The following is a 21,293-nucleotide window of genomic DNA, read 5'->3' on the forward strand; positions in this document are numbered from 1 at the left end:
GTCCTTGGAAGATTTTTCATCTGTGGCAACATCACTTCCATAAATGGTCAACTAATTTATTTTTCATAATTGTTGCAGTTAGGTGAATGACTGTTACCTCTGTATTCCAATGTGGAGTGTCTTCAGAATGTTCGGGAGTGACCTAATCCATGATACAGTTATTGGCTTCACCCCACAGGTAGATTGTAACTGTCTGTAGTTGACTGGCACGAACAGAACAGTTGTTATGGTTGACATCATGGGAGTAATAGTCATCAGAAACATCATCTTTCTTGTCTGTAGAGTGCAATGTGTCTAAGGCATCCACAGTAGAGACTACGAGCATGTTGCCATCTGTCCTCTATCCTTCAGTGGGATGTTATACTTGGTGGAGGAATTGGTTGTACCTACATTGGTGTGATGCTGGGTGTTTTTTGACAGCTGTGGCATAATTTCCAAGTTCAGTATTCAGGTTGTATTAGACTGGTGGGGAAGATTGTGCTAAACAGCAATACAAATCTTCTCAAACACTCCCTATTACCTCCTGACATATGTGGTTATAATTATGGCTGCTATCTCTTGCTTACGTGGTCTGGCATTTCTGGCTGCAACAAACTGCTGTATCTCTTTTCTTATTACCTGGCATATGAGACAGATGAAGTCATGGTGGTCTTCCCCAACTGCCGCAAGGGAGTTGGAAAATTTGTGGTAAGTTCCTACGGAACCAAACTGCTGAGGTCAGCGGTCCCTAGGCTTCCACACTACTTAATCTAACTTAAACTAACTAAAGCTAATGAAAACACACACTCCCTAGCCTGAGGGAAGACTCGAACGTCTGACGGGGGCAGCTGCACGAACCGTGGCAAGATGCCTCAGACCGCACGGCTACCCCACGCAGCTGCAAGGGAGTTGGTCATACTTCTTCTGTCTGCCTCTTTTTCTGTTAAATTTCCTGGAGGTACTGGAATCACTTAGTTCCTGGGTTGTTGTGGCATCATTTACAAGAAGAGCTTAGTATGTCTTCCGGAATCCCTTTCATGAATTGTGAGATTTTGTTGGCTTTTGTCCTGAACATATTCACAATTTGGCATAGGACCAAAACATTCTGTATTTAAGACAAAGTCATTTCCTCATGACGCGCAGCCATGTTCATCAGTTGTTATTCTATTAAGCAGATTTTCCGCTGACTATCACTAAATCATTTCTTCAGTTCATCCAGGAATTTGTCCCTGATATTGAGCTTTTCTCCATTGTTCTTGAAACACTGCTAGGCTGTGTAAAAGTACATCTATGTAAAAGTACACTTTTGCAAACACATAATATGTTATCCCACTTGTTTTTAGCAACTTGGTCAAATACTGTTGCTGGGTCCTGACTTGTGTCTCTGGAAGACACTGGTAGACACCTGATGTGCAGCTGAATTGATGCTGTCATGGAGTCCATTGGTTTCCTGAATATACCGGCCTTGGAAATTATATACTGCTTGTTTTTTGGTTCCTGTCCATGTATTGTACTGAAGTACAAGTGTGTTCTTACATCCCTATTGGAGCACCATATGGTATATATATCGTAAATCTCCAAAACAATGTTGCATTCAAGGTGATGGACAGAGACAGGAATGGGAAGGTGGTTAGGATATATATTGGATATATATCCAGTTTCCATATACAGGGTGGTCCATTGATCATGACCGGGCCAAATATCTCATGAAATAAGCGTCAAATGAAAAAACTACAAAGCACAAAACTTGTCTAGCTTGAAGGGGGAATCCAGATGGCACTATGGTTGGCCCACTAGATGGCACTACCATAGGTCAAATGGATATCAATTGCATTTTTTTGAAATAGGAACCCCCATTTTTTATTACATATTCATATAGTATGTAAAAAAATATGAATGTTTTAGTCGGACCACTTTTTCGCTTTGTGATAGATGGTTCTGTAATAGTCACAAATGTATAAGTACATGGTATCACATAACATACTGCCAGTGTGGACAGTATTTGCTTTACTATACACTACCAGTGTTAAAAATGGACCGTTTACCAATTGCGGAAAAGGTTGATATCGTGTTGATGTATGGCTATTGTGATCAAAATGCCCAACAGGCATGTGCTATGTATGCTGCTCGGTATCCTGAATGACATCATCCAAGTGTCTGGACCGTTCCCCGGATAGTTATGTTATTTAAGGAAACAGGAAGTGTTCAGCCTCATTTGAAACGTCAACGATGACCTGCAACAAATGATGATGCCCAAGTAAGTGTTTTAGTTGCTGTCATGGCTAATTTGCACATCAGTAGCAGACAAACTGCGTGAGAATCAGGAATCTCAAAAACGTCAGTGTTGAGAATACTATATCAACATTGATTGCACCCGGGCAATGGAAATTCCACAATGGCTGCGACAAGTGGAACATCAGCGACCTTGGCGGGTTAATGTACAGTGCGGCATTATGGGAGAAAAGATAATTGGCTCCCATTTTATCGACGGCAATCTAAATGGTGCAATGTATTCTGATTTCCTACGTAATGTTCTGCCGATGTTACTACGAGATGTTTCACTGCATGACAGAATGGCGATGTACTTCCAACATGATGGATGTCTGGCACACAGCTTGTGTGTGGTTGAAGCGGTATTGAATAGCACATTTCGTGACAGGTGGATTGGTCATCAAAGCACCATACCATGGCCTGCACGTTCACCGAATCTGGCGTCCCCCGAATTTCTTTCTGTGGGGAAAGTTGAAGGATATTTGCTATCATGATCCACCAACAATACCTGACAACATGCGTCAGCGCATTGTCAATGCACGTGCTAACATTGCAGAAGGCGAACTACTCGCTGTTGAGAGGAATGTCGTTACACGTATTGCCAAATGCATTGAGGTTGACAGACATCATTTTGAGCATTTATTGCATTAATGTGGTATTTACAGGTAATCACACTGTAACAGCATGCATTCTCAGAAATTATAAGTTCACAAAGGTACATGTATCACATTGGAATAACCGAAATAAAATGTTCAAACGTACCTATGTTCTGTATTTTAATTTAAAAAATCTGTTACCAACAGTTCGTCTAAAATTGTGAGCCATGTGTTTGTGACTATTACAGCGCCATCTATCACAAAACGAAAAAAGTGATCCAACTAAAACATTCACATTTATTTACATACTACATGAATATGTAATAAAAAATGGGGGTTCCTATTTTTAAAAAAGCAGTTGATATCTGTTTGACGTATGGCAGCGCCATCTAGTGGGCCAACCATAGCGCCATCTGGTTTCCCCCTTCAAGCTAGACAAGTTTCATTCTTTGTAGGTTTTTCATTTGAAGCTTATTTAGTGAGATATTTGGCCCAGTCACGATCAATGGACCACCCTGTATATTATAAGTGTGTGCTTTCTCTTTTCTTTCTTTTCTGTTTAACCAGACTGAGCCACAGGAATCCTTGCCTGGGAGCAGCTAGTACTAAATAACAATTTTTTTTTTATAAGAACAGTATTTCGTAAAAACTGAGACTCGATTTTTTTATGGCTCTGAAAGGGTGCGAGGGGGCAGTTGCATGGCTAAAATTTTAGAATTTAAGCACTAAGCACAGGTCATGGGAACAACTATCACCCATTATTAAGAACTTAATTATGGAAGATTTTGAGGACAGAGATCTGGAGATGGCAGCTTTGAAACCAACCTGTATTTGTAGTTATATTAATTAAATTTTAATGGTTGGCTCCATGGAGTGGTTGCTCTTAAGGACTGGCCAGGCCACATTCTGTCTGGCCTGTGGCCTTGAACCGCAGCCGGCAGGCCGCACTGTTGAATCTCTCGTTATTGTATGGCGACGGTCACACAGAGTGAGGCTCTGATGCACAGGCATATGGCCTGCTGCACCGGCCACTGCCAGGTTGTCACAGCTTGCAGATTCACCGCAAGCCGGAGCGGCTGCTTGCCTCTATTGGTGCATTCAACTTCTCTGTGGTCACACTGGAAGCAGCGGCGTGAGGCGGTTTTTGTCTTGCAGCTCGTAGTGCATGCATCATGGACACAGAAAGACTTATGGAGGAGGTGAGACGATACAACTCTTTGTATGATACATGCGATCCTGATTTGGAGGTAGAATACTTTTGCCCTCGATATACTCATGACAGGAAGTGTTGTCACTGTGACATCCATAATTTCCAAAATCAACTACTGTAAACTCTTAGTATGGATCAACGATCACCAGGAGAACCAGCGAAAAGAATTGTTTGTAACAGAAGAACTGGGCTCCACTATCCTTCGGGCATTTTAACCTGATATGCTTCCTGTCTATGCCTCCAAGGCAGTTTGGAAACCCCCAAAGTTCTAGAAATCCTTCTTCAGATTTCTTCCACATCTCTGTTGTAGGAGTAGGTAAATACTTGGGTTGTAGAACAGTCCATATTGCCTGGTACACTTGTTTCACAATTTCTGAGACTGTTGAATGTCCTAACCGAAATGAAAAAGCTATGGTCTGGTGACTCTCGCCTGTAGTCAAGTATCTGGAAAAGATTAAAGTAAATTATGCCGACAGAACGAATAGGTAAGTTAATGACCAAAGATATGTTTGTTTAAATTCAATGACAATGTTATGAATACAATGAAACAATATATTAAGTAGAAAGTTCTCTCTAGTGGGACATACGGAACTAGATGTTACTTCAGATAAATTTATCACTCCACTGGCAACTACGTTGTGGGATAGCACTTTCCTTCACCGAACCTTTCATATGATACAGCAAAATTGAAATGGAATAAATTATATGACTTCTGTTTGAAGCACAAAGAGGCCACAAATGGTAAAACGTACCTCAAACAAATGACTAGTCTGTGCCTTGCATCAATTGGCTTTCTTCAGTTTGTTGTGTACTTCTCGGTGCTACCTTTTTATCAGGCGATGCAGTTCCTCGAAACATTCTCGCGACATACGAAAATATTTGAAGAACCTATCTTCGTCAGACTCTAGATCAATACACAGATGATAGTATTCTCCTAAGCTTTCTCTCTTGCTATTAATGTCGTGCACCCAACATTTCCTCTTCTTGGTGCCATTTATCTTCCAAATCGTCTAACACCAAGACAATCTCGCTACGCAATCAAGCTTACTAATGGGGTTCAGCCCTTTCCACAGTGCTAACAGCTGACGCATCAAGAGTCGGTGCGGCCGGCCGTTGCCTGTGTGGTGTCCCTGGCCACTGACTGGCCCGGCCTCCCGCTGCGCCGTCTGTCTCAGCAGCAGGTCGGATTCTGTCTGGCCAAGCCTTTAATCACTTTCTGGAACACTTTAGTACTCTTCATCCCACCATTAAGTTTATGACAGAAGTGGAAAGCAGTGGAATGCTTCCTTTCTTGGTTGTTTTAGTTTATAAAAGTAATGATGGTACTACAGGACACAGCATTTACTGTAAGCCCATGAACCTGTATCTGCATGAAATGAGCTGCCATCAAGAGCATCACTGCAGATGCCCCCTTAGGAGATTGGCATGAGAAGTGTATGCAATCTCTGGTCCGGAGAGTTTGTCAGAAGAAAGTGAATACTTGAAATCTATGTTGAAGTAGAATGACTACCATGATAAGAAGATATGCTGTGGCCTGAACTGTGGACCATCACAAGAGGCACAGGAAGGCTGATGTAAATCAGTTGATTTTCTTCTCTATGCTGGGAGTGTATCCTCCAAAACAGGGAGAATCTTAAAAAGCTTTAACAGTAAGATGTGGTTCCATCTGCCAGCCACATATAGGGCACTCCTGGTCACAATTTAAGACAAAGGAAGCATGGTGAGCACCATACATGATTCCATGTTGCTGTGGCAAAGTTTATACTGGTTAAACAATTCTTATGACCCGAGGCCAGTGTATGGAACATTGTCACCATTCTTCTTTTAATACACATTCCTGGAATTTTGTAAGTAGGATTTTGTGAGATAGTTTGTGTCTATTTTCAGAAGTACATCAATTCAGGTTTTCAACATTTCCATGATGCTCTTTCGTGAAGCAAAAAAAATCTGTGACCAATTACGAGTTCCTTCTTTGCATAGATTCAATATCCCCTGTTGGTCCTATCGGGTATGAGTTCCACAAAATTGAGCAATATTCTAAGCTGGGGCAATAAGAAATTTGTAAGTAGTTTCATTTATATACTGACTGCGTTTTACCAGTATCCTGACAATGAACCAAAGTCTGACACCTGTCTTCTCTATGACTGAGCCTATGTGGTCATTCCATTCCATATCCCAACAAAGCATGGTATTTGTATAAGTTGACTGATTCTGATTTTTAATTACTGATATTGTAGTCACAGGAAACAGTTTAATCACATAATACTATATTTAATTTTCTGAACTGCATAAGTTTACATTTCTGGACACTTAAAGCAGCCAATTATTTCACCACTTTGAAATCTGACCAAGATCTCACTGAATATTTGTCCAGCTTTTATCAGACAGATGCAAAATTTGTGAAAAGTCTGTAGTTACTATTAATGTTATCTGTAAGGTCATTGAAATACAACATAATCAGCAAGAGTCCCAACACACTTCCCTGGGGGCAGGTCTCTAGTTACTTTGACATCTGTCATTGAATCTCCTACCCAAGGTAACATTTTGTATCCTCCTTGCCAAAAAATTCTCAACACAGTCAAAAATTTTGCTTGATACCCCAAACAACCTCGTATTCTATAAGAAGCATAGCTATGGTAACACGTCACATGCTTTCCAGATGTCAGTATATATTGCATCAGCCTTACTGCCTTGATCCTTCGATGTCATGTGAAAAAAGCACAAGTTGGGCTTTGGATGATGAATGTTTTCAAAACCCATGTTGGTTGGCATGGAGGTCATTTTTGTTCAAGATGTCTCATTATGTTCAGGGGACCTACGATATATTATGGTTAAAATGGGAGCTAACTTAATCTATTCAGTGTATGATCAATTATCCATTTAACTCTTAATCACAGTTGTGAGTACATCTCATGATACTACAATTGTCTGGTCCCATGGACTGCATTCAGGTGGTGAGGAGAAATGAATAAAAACCACTGTCTACAGCTACTTTTCTACATTTAGTGCTATATATTTATTTTTGATTATACATAAACGATAACATTATGTACAAAATATTGTTTTGATGTTGTGGAAAAGACCTATTCATATCACAATCTAAATTCTCTTCAAAATTTACAGTGGTGGACACATCAAAATATTTAAGTGTAGTTCCCTACTTGAAACTTGGTTGTTGCAGGTTAATGTTCAACAGGTGCCATCAGTGTTAAAATTCTTGACAGTAAATTACTCACAAAAAAAATCTGCATTACCGAAAGTGGCCACATTTCATGTCACCTAACGTGCACTATGGACACACTTGTGCATTCCAAACAAATTCGGACCTTGCACTTGCAACATAAATAGCTGATATTTCTCTTCTTTTTGATTGACAAATGCAACATGTCGTCTTTCCATCCCTATGTAGTTTGTCCTTTTTCAGGTCTTCATGGAGATGTACCTCAGCTTCTAGAACTTGACCAATAGAAAATCTCAATTCTTGTACTGCTCTGCCCAATGAAGGTTTGATTGATTCTTTCGCAAAAGCTCTCGTGAAGTTCATTCCACCAAGTACAACGCACTGGTAACACTCATATCAAGAATATGGAAAACATGGACATGGGCCAGCACTGTGTACAGCGCCTTAAACAATATTTAGCACTCTTTTCCTCTACAGTATCAATAACATTCTTTGTGTTATTATAGTGGGCTATAATTACAGATTTTTCATTTTCCACATCATCTTTTATGGAGGTGATGCATTGTTGATAAAAGAATTACTGCTCTTTCTTTTTTAGGCATGTGGGAAATCAGTGTGAGTAAAATGCATACACCATTGTTCCAACTTTACACCCACACGAAGGCCAGAATTTCCTTTCAGTTCTTTCTCATTGTTCCCACTATAATCAAAGCATTTTTCCACAGTAAATCTGCAAGTTCAACTGACACATCCCAACTATCAGTAGTAATTTTTTCGTTGCTATGTGCTATTGGCTTGCACAATCTGAAGATACCTTGGGTGGGAACAGCATATTTCTTTTCATCTGCAGAAAGTCCTGCCTCATCGGCATCTTTTCCACAGTAGAGATAGGTGTTGAAGACATAATTACTTCTGGAATCTGCAAGGCATTGCAGTTTCAGCCCATATTTCGCCTGTTTAGATTGAATATACATTTTGAACTTGCAGCATCCTGACTAGCATTTCATCAATTGTAGCATTAGCTCCAAGAATATAGGACCACTATGAATTTTCATTGAATTTATGTAGAATGTTCATTATAGCAGCTGTTGAATCAGGAATCTTACATAACTTCCTGTTGTCAGGGTTGCTGAATCACCAGCAGTTGAGAATTGCAGTAAATCTTGCTGATGGCATAGTGGTATGTAAAATATCGCAACCAGTCTCATCAGTACAAAAGAGAGAACTTTTGTTTTTGTTGTTCAATTTGAATACAACAGTGCAGTTTAAAAGGCTGACAAAACTCTTCATTTCACACATTGTACAAGGTGACTTCTGTTCTCTCTGTATTTGTGTATTTTCCCCAAATCTTTTCAAGTTTTTCGTTTGTCCATGTGAGTGTTTTGTTCAGCATATCAGCACTGAAAATATAGCTACAAGTGATGAACTGGTCAACCTGTGATTGTCCTCTGAGATCATGTATAAGTGCTGGTGAGCTGGAATTCTAACATTCCTGTTTGATTCTACTACTGTCCACTTGAACCTACACTGGCGTCCACAATTAAAGCAACAAACCACAGAGCAATTCAAAACAAGTGCAGAGGAATGCTTTTGTCTGGCGTTGTTTTGATCCATGACAAACCTGACCACACAGTGCCAACGTGACAAAAGACCTCCTCAAAAAGTTTAAATGGGAAGCTTTTGAACATCCACCATACAGCCCGGACCTAGCACCAAGTGATTATCACCTGTTCTGAGAACTGAAGTCATGATTAGGTGGGCAACACTTCACTACTAACGAAGAACTTCAGGGTGCTGTCAAGACTTACATGTCCTCACTGGCGGCAACATTCTTCGAGGAAGGCATCGAAAAGCTTGTGTCACAGTATGACAAGTGCCTCAATCACTTTGGTGATTATGTAGAAAAATAAGTTAAGACTTTACTGTACTTTTGGTAATAAAATTATTATTTTCTGTACATTTTTGTTTTATTTAAAGCCAATCGGAGGTTGGGGGGGGGGGGGGGGGGGGGAAATCAAGACAATTCACAATTTTTATAACTTTTTTTAAGTTGGACATAAAGCCCCTGGTAATCCTCTTTATGGAAAATGCATTGGTATTGCTAAGATTAATGAATGCCACAGTATGGGTTGAAATTTGAATATACGCATGAGCCACTTTGAATTTCCCACGAGATCTAGATGGCAATCTGGTGATCTTAACTCCCTTGAAAATAACTCATCGAACGCTTCACAAATTTTGACCAAACAAATCATAACAGGATACTGCACTTTTAAACATCACAGTGAGTGACATCCCATTCTGTAGGCATAGCATCAATTTGGGTCTGATCGCAGCGACAGTGGGAACACCAGCCTTTCAAAGAAATGTCATTGGTGGCCGCGCATCGTGTTAACAGAACTGGAGTTAGCAAAAATTTTTATTTCTTTTTTATTATATTGGATTTCAGTTCCCCATCTGGGGTGGGCTGGCAGCAGCCGAGACACATTTAGTATGTAACAGGAAGGTGTTTAAAACAACATAAAGGAGGACATATGGCAGAACAGAGACATGGGGAACATAATGGAAGAGAGCATACAAAAGGGTGTGACTTTAAAAATGGAGATAAAAATTTAAAAAAAGTATTGTTCATGAAAAACCACACACTGTAAGGATTAAAAAGACAGAGGGCAAAGTATGACTGGAACATAAAAGTTGCACAATGAGTAACACAGTCGCGTGATGGGCTGAGTAGCCCAGAACAATCACAGACAGCAAAACTATGTATAGTCCAGCACACGATTGAAACCACAGCACTCGACGTCACTGTAGAATGGCACTGAACGCAACACCGACGTAGCACAATGACGACGAAAAATAAACCGGGAGGATCTGCCAGGGGCAGGGATATGAGGAAGAAGGGAAGAAATGGGGGAAGGGGCAGTGCTAGAGCGGGAGGAGAGAAGGGGAGATGGGGTGTGGGCGTGCCGAAGGGGACTGGAGAGGAAAGGACGGGATAGGAAAGCAGCCAAGGAGAGAGCGCAGAGGGGAGGGAGGAGGGGGGTGGAAGGAAAAACCACTCTGGGGGAAGGAGGGGAGGGGAAAGGGGAGCCCCTGGTGAGGGGGGGGGGGGGGGGGTGAATAACGCCAGACTGTGGTTTGTAGGAAGGGTAGGCGTCACGGCGAAGTTCATCATCCGGGAGGGGGATGTGCTGCAAATTGCCCTGACGAAAGACATGGAGGGTGTTGAGATGGAGAGAGGTGGAGGACACAGCGATAGAGGCATGGCAACCGGCGGAGGGAGATGAAGGATGAGACCAGGGGCTGGGGGGGGGGGGATCAACCCCGCGGGCAGTGTGAAGGATGCAGAATATGCTGGAGGAAAAGGAGGAAGTGGGGGAAGTGGATGAGGTCATACAGGAGCTGTGTGGGGGCAGAAGTGGACACGGAAGTCAAGGTGGAGCACATGGCAGTCAAAGATTTGGATGACCTTATAAAAGCGGGGAAGGGGAGGGTGGGTGGCGGAGATCCAGGCAAAGCTGGCATAAGAGAGTACAGGACAGATGAGGGATTTGTAGGTGTGGAGGATAGAGGAAGGACGCAGTCCCCATGTTCAGTCAGACAGGAGTTTCAGGAGGCATAAGCGGGTATGGACTTTCTGCCGGATGGTCAGGAGATGAGGGGTCCAGCTGAGGTGATGGCCAAGGTTGAGGCCAAGGTATCTCAGGGTGGGGGTGAGCTGGATGGGATGACTATATATGGTTAGGTAGAAATCATGGAGATGGAAGCAGTGGGCAGTGTGGCCTATGATGATTGCCTGGTTCTTGGAGGGATTGAGACGAAGGAACCACTGGTTACACCAAGTGGTGAACTGGACAAAGTGAGTTTGAATGGTGCGTTGGGACCACTTAGCAACAACCTAACTCGGGTTGACTTTAAATCCCCTCGACCCGGCTTGGTAACACGATTTGACCCATCTCTAATCTGGAGTATGGGAACCGAGTAAACACATCTCCAGGACCACACACATGGGCTAGTAACACTAGAAATCGCTATTCAAGATGCTTCATAAATAAAGGAAACGAAACACGTATGGCGAAAAGCAAACTGCCTTTCATTCAATTGCATGGACAGGAAATATCTCCATAAATTTTTAAGCAACTAAGAAACGATAGAAATCGGAAAGGAATGTGCTTTTCTCACTCGGCTGCAGGTATGTAAAAAATATTTCGTCTAACCCGTAGCTAATATGCTGTCCCAAATTAATTTCTCGCTTTAAAAATGGCTGCCTAGGCTTTTTCTACGCTTTGGCAGTGCTATGAATAGTGTGCGGCGTGTGCAGCAATCTTTCGAAAGTCCCGCTATTTCAGAACTCTGGAAATTCACCAGTAGATGGCGCAGCTGCCGTCTCGAATTTATGAATCAACAGTCCAGTTGCAAACAATAACAGTCATGGGGAAGACGAAGACAGGAAAAACAGCAGTGGCGTTCAGTATTCTTGCATTTTTGTTTATATTCATATCATTTGTGACGCCTTATTGGCTGGAAACGGACGGAAAATTGCAAAACCCGAAGTTCATAAGAATAGGTAAACAGAGGACAATTACACTACACTTAGGCGTGGCTGCATGTCTGGTGTAAATTAAAATACATTTAGTCTTGTTATTTCATATCGTTAATAATGCATGGAATATTGTATCAGCCGCGGAGAATAACCCTTTTTTCGTTTATTTGTTTCAACAATATCTTAGCCATTTGGTGCAGTCAAGTGGATTTATGCTAGACTGACAGCAATTTTGAACCGTAAATGGATTTTAAACCATGCCCTTCTGTAACTTAAGCGATGTGATATACAGTTGTATGGAGGATGCTTCGCCTTTAAGTTACCAGGTGCACATACTTTCGTAAATTCAGCTCGAGATACTTGTGTTTTAACTCAGTTGAAATCGCCAAATTCTTTGCCAGTGAAGAAATCGTTAAGTTTTGTATTAGCGGGTGAATTACATATTTTTTCGTTAAAGACTACTCGACTGTATTGCTGTGATATGTCATAAACAAAAATATTTTGTATTATATATGCCCCAAAAGGCACCTGTATTACAGAGGTATTGACATGTTTGATGAATTAATTGTACAGCGTACTTTCAGTTATAAACAACTTTCATGATCTTCAGTCTTGCCAAGCAGTGATTCTATCCTTTCTCAGATTGAAAACAATTGTTGTCTGCCTTGGCAGACAGTAAGCCTCATCGGACAGATAAAACACCTCTGTTCCTATTTGAGAAATAACATTCCACTGAATCAAAATTAATTAATTAATTAACTTGAAAATACTTTGGAATATGACAGTGCGGAAAAAAGTTTCACAGGAAGCACATAATTTGGAGTAATACATAATTTGGAGTAATAAGTAAATGAGCACTGGAGCCTGGTGCATGTTCTCTGTATGTGCCTATATTTGATAAGAAGTGGGCTTCTGTTCAAAACTGGTTGCTACAGAAGTTTGATGTTCCCCAATCACACTATCAACATTGGATGACTAGTCATTTCACAACCAATTGGGAGAGTTAGAGTTTGTAACTGGCAGATGAGGCAACGGAAATACATGAGCTATAATGGCAACAAAATGGGCCCTGACCCATTGGAGAATATCCACAGTGAAACTGCTATCAGTAACCGTAAGGCAGTTCTAGCAACAATGATTACCAAGGCGTAGGGGGCAAATAAAAAAAGTAGGAAGATTTACATTGTTTAATAAACTAAATGAAGAGGCAGAGTTGTTGTTTCTAGAAAAGAAGCTCTAAATATTTTAGCTCATGGCAGGGGCATAGGAACTGTGGCTCAAGTTTAGAAGGTTGTTGACAAAGCACTGGATATGTATGTACTGAGTAGAACAGTTCAAGATAGTAAACAACCTCCATTATACACAGTCACAATGAAAAAACTTCTACAGAAACAATGGCAATTGTGCGACAGGTGTAAGGTGATGTGTAGGGCTATAGATACAGAGATAATGAATGAAACATAATTAGCTGTCAAAAGGACAGCATATGCAACCCTTGGTAACTAGAGTAGCATAATCTTAGAATAAACCTCCAAAAGCCAAAGAAATTCTGGTCATTTGTAAAGGCTGTCATTTGCACCACAATTAATACCCAGACACTGTTAACTGACGCAGGAACTGAAATTATTGTAGGACAGTAACAGTAGAAATGTTGCTAACCTATATCAAATGTTACGTAACAAAGGAAGATCTAGGAGAAATGGCGTTATTTAACCCGTGCCGAGATGAATGATGCAGATATTGCTGCTAGTGGCACTAGGAAATAGCTAACTCACTAAATTTAAACAAAACTTCATGGACCAGTGGAATCTTTGTCAGATGCTATACAGAATTGCAAATCAATAAGCCTCCCTGTATATCATAATGTATTGTTTTTGGAGTAATACTAATAATAAAAAGCTCATTTCATAAATAATGTAACTAACTTTTCATTTCCACATTTTCTTATTTTTGTAAGCTTTCAATACATCCTTCTGTATTGTCTTCCTGCTTGTCAGTGTCCATGTCCCAAGGTTGAGGAAGTTTCAGAACTCTATTTAAAAAGCCATCTTTGTTCATCAGATGAATGGCTTGGGCAGTGGCAGCAGTAAACTCATCCTGTGATGAATAATGGCATCCTCAGTGGTTGTTTCACCTTTGGTCATGTCAGATTTTGATAGACTCATGACACCACCATAGGCTTCTGGATGTAACACTTCAAAACTGTATTTACACATTTTTGCAGTTACTACATTAGAGACAAGTAGATGAACATTGTCATGGAGAGTGAGCAGCCCATCCTCCAGCAACTGAGGTTGAATTAGATGTGCATTTTTCTTTTCAGTTTTTAAATGGAATCTAGATAATACTCTCCTGTGACCCTTTGATATCATGTTTCCATAATAACATAAAGGAAGATCACCTGTTGATGATAGATCTCAACATAAATTTTTGTAGTTGTTGGGAGATTGAGCCCACCATTCATTCGACTTTCGTTTCAGCTCCAACTCAAACACTTTAATCCAAGTTTCATCAATAGTTATTAATGAAAAAAAGCTTAACCTTCTAAATCAGATTGTAATTTTAACAATATTATGAGAAGAAAAGTTGCTATTTACCATATGGCGGAGATGCTGAGTCACATGTAGACACAACAGAAAGACCCTCACAATATAGCTTTCGGCCCATTAAGGCCTTCGTCGTCGTCACCACCACCAACAACACCAACAAACCCCTGCAAGCTGTGCCCTACAGCTGACATAACCAACAAATCAACGGATCATTCACTCCACAGTGTTGCAACCTCTGCATTATTTACGAAATGAGCTTTACAATTTCAGACTTTTTGCGGATGATGATGATATCAGTAACAAGCAGTGACTGGCTAATTCAGCTGTAAATTCTGTTTAGCATCTTGGCCGCATTTCTGCTGTGGCTTTGCTACTCCCAGTTTCAGTTCGTGTATCTTCCATGAGCACCTGGACAGTAATGTTGACACTACTGGGAGGTCTTTTGAAAAGATTCTCCTGTGATAATCACTGAAGACTTCATGCAAAGCCCTCCTGACAGCCAAAGATGTTTTATTTACTCACTCTATATCTATGATGGTTTCTGTGCTAAGGCCTTTGTAAAAGTTTATGATATGGGCAATGTTTGTTACATGTTTTGTGTAGTAATGTTGACAGCAACCATACACGGTGGGGGGGATGATGGTTGGAAGGAAAGTAATCAATGAGAGAATGGTAAGCAAATGATATGACTAGTACCTATGAACTGAAGATATCCTTTTATGACCTGCTTGCTGGTTAACATCAGTATGCCATTTTATTTTATTTTTAAGAAATAAATGTTGTAGTCAGGAACATGTGAAAACTGCTGTAGAACAGTTAATGAGGCATAGTGACTGAGGAGGCAACAATCAAAGGTAGCTCCATAATATCTCAACCTAACCAACACTCTGGGATGTCCAGTGTATTTGATAAACTGACAGTCAAACAACATGTGGCAGCTGCTTCAGAATTATGAACATAATCACTTGGTGGTGGCAGTTTAAACTAAGCTCTTGTATTTCAATGTAGCTATAATTTGCACTATATACATGACATTACATTAATAATTGTTCCATAGATCACGAATAGGACATTTTGTAATTATGTGGAATTTGTCAGTTTAACATAAGTTTTCTTTACACTACTACGTATCTAAAAATTCATCTATTGTGTTGTTGGCGTTGCCATTAGAGAAGTTCTTTTCATTTGCTTTTAAATGCTGTTTGGCTATGTCAGACTTTTAATGGTATTTGGTAAATGATCAAAGCTTTTTGTGGCAGCGTAATTCACCCCTTTCTTTTCCAAAGTCAGATTTAACCCTGAGTAGTGAGGATCATGTTTTCTTCTGGTGTTGTAGCTGGGCACGTTGGTATTATTTTTGAATTGGGGTGACTTATCAACAACAAATTTCGTAACTGAAATATGTATTGTGAAGGTGCTGTGAATAGCCTGAGTTCCTTAAATAAATGTCCACAAGGTGATCTTAAGTGGGCTCCAGCTTTATTGTGATTACACACTTTTGTGCAACGAATACTTTTTCTCTTAAATGGTAGAAAACATGTAATAAACTCTCCACAATATCAAGCGTTTTCAGTTTAACTTACTGAAACTGATAAAATGCTAATCTATGTGCAGTAGAGAAAACATACAGATCAGCATGGCACCTATTGATAACATGAGGCCTGAGGTTTCTTCTTCCATCATATATTTTTTTCCCTTTCTTGAGTGTAACCATTAGTCTGGAGTAGTTCTTCAAAACTTACACATCTTTCTGGTTTATTTTCAGAGGCTAAGAAGAAGAATTTTCAACTGCATATAAGCTGTATGGCTGGCAATCAACATTTAGCAATCCAGTTGTTACAACAACAAAATATTGATATTTCTTAATGTTAAGCTATACTTTGTACATTGGAATGCAAGTTTTATATGGCTTGTGCAGTAGTGATTCAGCAAAGAGTTACAATATAATTTGGGGGGGGGGGGGGGGGGCTTCAGGATAATATAAGGCATATAGTAAAAAGTTGATTTCCTTCAATGTAAGGTTTTGTGGTATTAATTTCAATTTTTATATGTGCCATACTTGTGAAGCATGTCATGATAATTTGATTCTAAATCAGATACCATTCATTCTTTGTTGCAGGGCTTTGGCAAGTATGCTTCAATGGCTTAGAAGAAATACATCATTGGTATGACCCAAAATTTTATGGCTGCTGGTGGGTCTTTGAAGAAGAGTACTACATTATTCATGACCTGCTTTTGCCAGGTATTTTAACTTTGCAATCAAGCCTACAAGTACTATTTTATGTTAAGATATGGAAATTTTGTTTGTAGTACTGGTAAGATTTTTTAAAATTAAATTGGTGACATGTTTCTGAAAGAGTGTCTGCAGACACCTTCACCAGTACAACATGATTTGAAGCTTGAATTCTTGTTGTTAGAGCCACTGTTATGTACTGTGCATCTTCTGGCCAAAATTTTTTGGTATATACTCTTTTTATTTAGATCACAGATAGACATTACTGTGATGATGATCAACCTAGATGTATCTTACTTCAGTCTTGATGGTGAAAGAAACTTCTATCACCAGAACTGGCCAACAGTGAGAGGAGAGTTGATACCTTGTCATTACATCAGGCTGTGTATCAGTGTCATCAATAAAACCCCAAACATATCTTGTCTCGTGTAAGTAGGGCATGCAACATCATATGTCCATTGGTTGAGGACATTTAGCCAGATGTGCTCTTGTCTGATACTTATAAACATAATACTACAAGTTACATGCACTCCCCACAGTGATTGGCAATGAACAGTTGCCCTAATGACAAAACACTCGTCCTTTGGGATTGAGAAGTGCCAGAGATGCTCAGAAACGAAGTACAAATTTCCAGGTGACAGTGCCATATGATTATTTATTTTGGTTGCTTATAACGGTAATTTAACATGCTAGACCAAGTTATTCAAAAAGTTCAATATCTCAAAAACAAATGTTATATAGGCATGGCCAAAAACCGCAGTTATTTAACAAAAACCAAAAAAATTGCACTTTTTAAAAAATAAACTATCAAATGGAGTAGGCAGTTATTAAAGAGAAGGCATAGTATCAAGGAAAAAACTACAGGAACATGATAGAATGTATTGAATTAAACAAAACTGTTTGGAAGGATCTTTAAGACTATGAGAGATGATACTACAAAAATTTCATAAGAGAACCAGTTGAAAACATAAATTAATTTATGGCAGACATCACATTTCAGCTGTGAGATGGCAGGTGGCACAGTAACTAACAATATAGATAGAATTGTGCAATCATTCCATGATTTTTTAAAGTGTTTATGTAGTTTAAGAGATTGACAAGAAACACTGGTAGTTAATAATGAAAACCAGGTATGTTGTACAAATACTGCCAAGGTATGAAAAAAAATGAAAGTTGCCTGTATATAATGGTGTTGCAGTAGAAATAGTTAAAGGTGGAGGCATGGTAATGCAAAGGAACTTGCAAAATTGTTTACAGGATATCTGTGGAGGGAAAGAAATGTCTGAGAATTGGAACAATACTATAACCTCTTTACACCACACGAAAGGAGACAGAAGGGTACATAATGTAATTCACAAGTATTATCACTAACTTATAGGAAAAATATTGGATTTTAATCAAGCAAAGGGAGAACGTGGCTGCTGGTAATGTAGCATCTATATCTATACTCAACAAACCACTGTGAGGAGCATGGCAGAGGGTACATCCTATTGTATCAGTTATTAGAGTTTCTTCCTGTTCCATTCACGTATGGAGCATGAGAAAAATGTTTGTTTGAATCCCTCTGTGCATGAAGTAATTATTTTAATCTTATCCTCATGATCGCTGTGTGAGTAAAAATTTTAAGCCAGTTCTTGAAACTCTGTTAATGGACTTTCGTGGGATAGTTTATTTCTGTCTTGAAGACTGTCATTTCGGTTCCCTCAGTATCTCTGTAACACTCTCCCATGGATTAAAATAATCTGTAACCATTCGTGCTGCCCTTCTCTCTATGTTAGTCTTAACTGGTACAGGTCCCACACGCTGGAGCAATATCCTAGGATGGGTCGCATGAGTGATTTATAAGCGGTGTCTTTTGTAGACTGCTTGCATTTCCCCAGTATTCTCAAAAAAAGAAATAAATAATAGTAATAAAACACAAAAACTACCACCTGCTTTACCCACGACTGTACCTATGTGATCATTCCATTTCTTATCCCTACAAAGTTCACACCCAGGTACTTCTATGAGATGGCTGATTTAACAGTGACTCATTGATATTATAGTCATAAGATACTACATTTTTTTTGTTTTCTGAAGTGCAAAATTTTACATTTCTGAATATTTAGAGCAAATTGGCAATCTGTGCATCATGCTGAAAGCTTATCAAGATCTGACTGAATATTTATGGAGCTTCTCTCAGATAGTACTCCTTCATAGATAATTGCCATCATCTACAAAAAGCCTGATTTTACTATTAATGATGTCTGCCAGGTAATTAACATACAACATGAGCAGCAAGAACCCCAACACACTTCCCTGGGGCACACCCAAAGTTACTTCTGCGTCTGGTGATGGACTCTCCATCCAAGATAACATGCTGTGTCCACCCTACCAAAAAGTTGTCAATCAGTCACAAATTTCACTGGATACCCCATATTTTTGTACTTTTGACAATAAACATAGGTGCGGTACTGAGTCGAGTGATTTTTGTAAATCAAGAAACACTGCGTTTACCTGTTTGCCTTGATCCGAAGCTTTCAGCGTGTCATGTGAGGTAAGTGTGAGTTGGGTTTCACATGATCGATGTTTTCGAAAACCATGCTGGTTGACATTGAGGTGGTCATTCTGTTCAAGATACCTCACTATGTTTGAGCTCAGAACATGTTCTAGGATTCTACAACCAATCAGTGTCAAGGGTATTGGGCGGTAGTTTCATGGATCACTTCTACTAATCTTCTAGTAGCCGAGTATGACCTGTTCCTTTTTCCAAGAACTGGGCACCGTTTTTTGGTCGAGGGATCTATGATAGATTATAGTGAGAAGAGGGGCCAACTCGGTCACAGATTCAGTATAGAATCTGACAGGGATTCCTTTGGAGTCTGGAGCTTTGTTCAAGAGTCAAAATGACCTAGAGTGCCTGGTGTACAGTTAGGAAGTCATGATCAAAAGTTTTGTATGGTAATGAATAGTTTCTACACACTTCAACAACATAGTGAAAAATTAAGAAACGAAATATAGTTGGGTAAGGAGATTTCACATCACCAAAATTATCCTCAGCAATACTAGAGGAAGTTTTCGGATTCTTAAACATACGGTATTCTTAAGTGTACTGTACCTGTTAACGGAACATTTCAACACATCTTCATTTTGCCGATGTCATTGTACTGTTAAGTTTCTAGTACAGCTAAACTTCAACAGTGAATGGAAGAATTTAATATTAGGTGATGAATTTTTCTATTCATGGTAGTTATTGTACAGCAATAGAAATAAAGAATAGGTCATTTTAATTCTTTAGTGCTTTTGATAAACTAAATAGGCTGCTTTTCAAAACAAAGCATCCAATGTGACAAAGAAAGTTTACAATACACAGAAGTGACAAAAGTGGCGAGACAGCAATATGCACTTATACAGATGGTGGTAGTATCGCGTACACAAGGCATTGGAGGAGCTGTCGTGTAATAAGGTGATTAATGTTAAAATGTTTATCACCTGATTTGGGCCATATGATGGGAATTGGCGAGTTTGAACGTGGAATAGTAGTTGAAGTGCGACATATGGAACTTTCAAATTTTGGAAATTTGGGGGGGGGGGGGGGGGGGGAGAATTCAATATTCAGCGATCCGCAGAGTGTCGAGAATACCAAATTTCAGGTATTCCCTCTCACCACAGACAGTGCAGTGGCCCACAGCCTTCACTTAATGACCAAGAGCATTGGTGTTTGCATAGAGCTGTTAGTGCTAACAGGCAAGCAACACTGCATGAAGTAACCACGATGACTGTTATGAGAGTGTGGCAAAATTAGGCATCAATGGGGCTATGGCAGCAGACAACCAATATGAGTGCCTTTGCTAACAGCAAGACATCACCTGCAGTACCTGGCCTGGGCTCATGATTATATTGGGCAGACCCTGGATGATTGCAAAACCATGTCCTGGTTAGATGAGTTCCGATTTTAGTTGGTATGAGATAATGTAAGGTTCAAGTGTGGCGCAGACCTCACTAACGCATCATCCCAAGTTTTTAACAAGGTACTATGCAAATTGGTGGTGGCTGCATAATGGTGTAAGGCTGTGTTTACATGGAATGGACTGGTTTCTCTGGATGTTCAGCTACTTGGAGATAATTTAATGCCATTCATGTATGTTATGTTCCCAAACAACAATGGGATTGTTGTGGATGACAGTGCCGTGTCACCAGGCCACAGTTGTTCACAGTTGGTTTGAGGAACATTCTGGACAGTTTGAGAGAACCATTTGGCCATCCAGATCAGCCGACATAAATCTCATAAATCATTTATGGGACATAATCGAGTTCAGTTAGTGCCCAAAATCCTGCACTGGCAACACTTCTGCAATTATGGATAGCTATAGAGGCAGCGTCATTCAATATTTCTGCAGGGGACTTCCAGCGACTTGTTGAGTCCATACCATGTCGAGTAGCTGCACTATGCCACGCAGAAGGTGGCCCAACATGATATTAGGAGGTATCGCATGACTATTGGCACCTCAGTGTAAGTGAATAACAACTCTGCAGGTTGTCAGTATTGGATGCATTGAGGACGATCACTGACTTGCATTCATCATTATTTTTGCAGATTGGTTTAATTTATACTTTCTTCTTTTGCTTATTTTCATTGCATTTGTGTTTTGAACAGTGTAACATACTACAAATTTGAAGTATGAGAACTGAAGGACAGACAATAAGTCATAACTACCTACTGCATTGGAGATTTCACGTGATATGCCGACA

The 21,293-nt window shown here is 39.9% G+C and overlaps 2 protein-coding genes across 2 annotated transcripts in view; one reads left to right on the forward strand and one right to left on the reverse strand.

Moving 5' to 3' along the window:
* The window catches only part of LOC124775803 (uncharacterized sugar kinase YeiI-like), a 281,535-nt gene that overhangs the window by 55,761 nt on the left and 204,481 nt on the right, over window positions 1–21,293 (reverse strand). The gene's annotated exons all lie outside the window — the stretch shown is intronic.
* Window positions 11,573–21,293, forward strand: part of LOC124774355 — a 33,316-nt gene continuing 23,595 nt past the window's right edge. The window contains exons 1-2 of the mRNA XM_047249473.1: window positions 11,573–11,804; window positions 16,449–16,571. Coding sequence (XP_047105429.1) covers window positions 11,609–11,804; window positions 16,449–16,571 — 319 coding nt within the window. The 5' untranslated portion in view covers window positions 11,573–11,608. The remainder of the gene's footprint in view (window positions 11,805–16,448; window positions 16,572–21,293) is intronic.

This window comes from Schistocerca piceifrons, chromosome 2 (genome assembly GCF_021461385.2).
Source record: "Schistocerca piceifrons isolate TAMUIC-IGC-003096 chromosome 2, iqSchPice1.1, whole genome shotgun sequence".
Taxonomy (NCBI): domain Eukaryota; kingdom Metazoa; phylum Arthropoda; class Insecta; order Orthoptera; family Acrididae; genus Schistocerca; species Schistocerca piceifrons.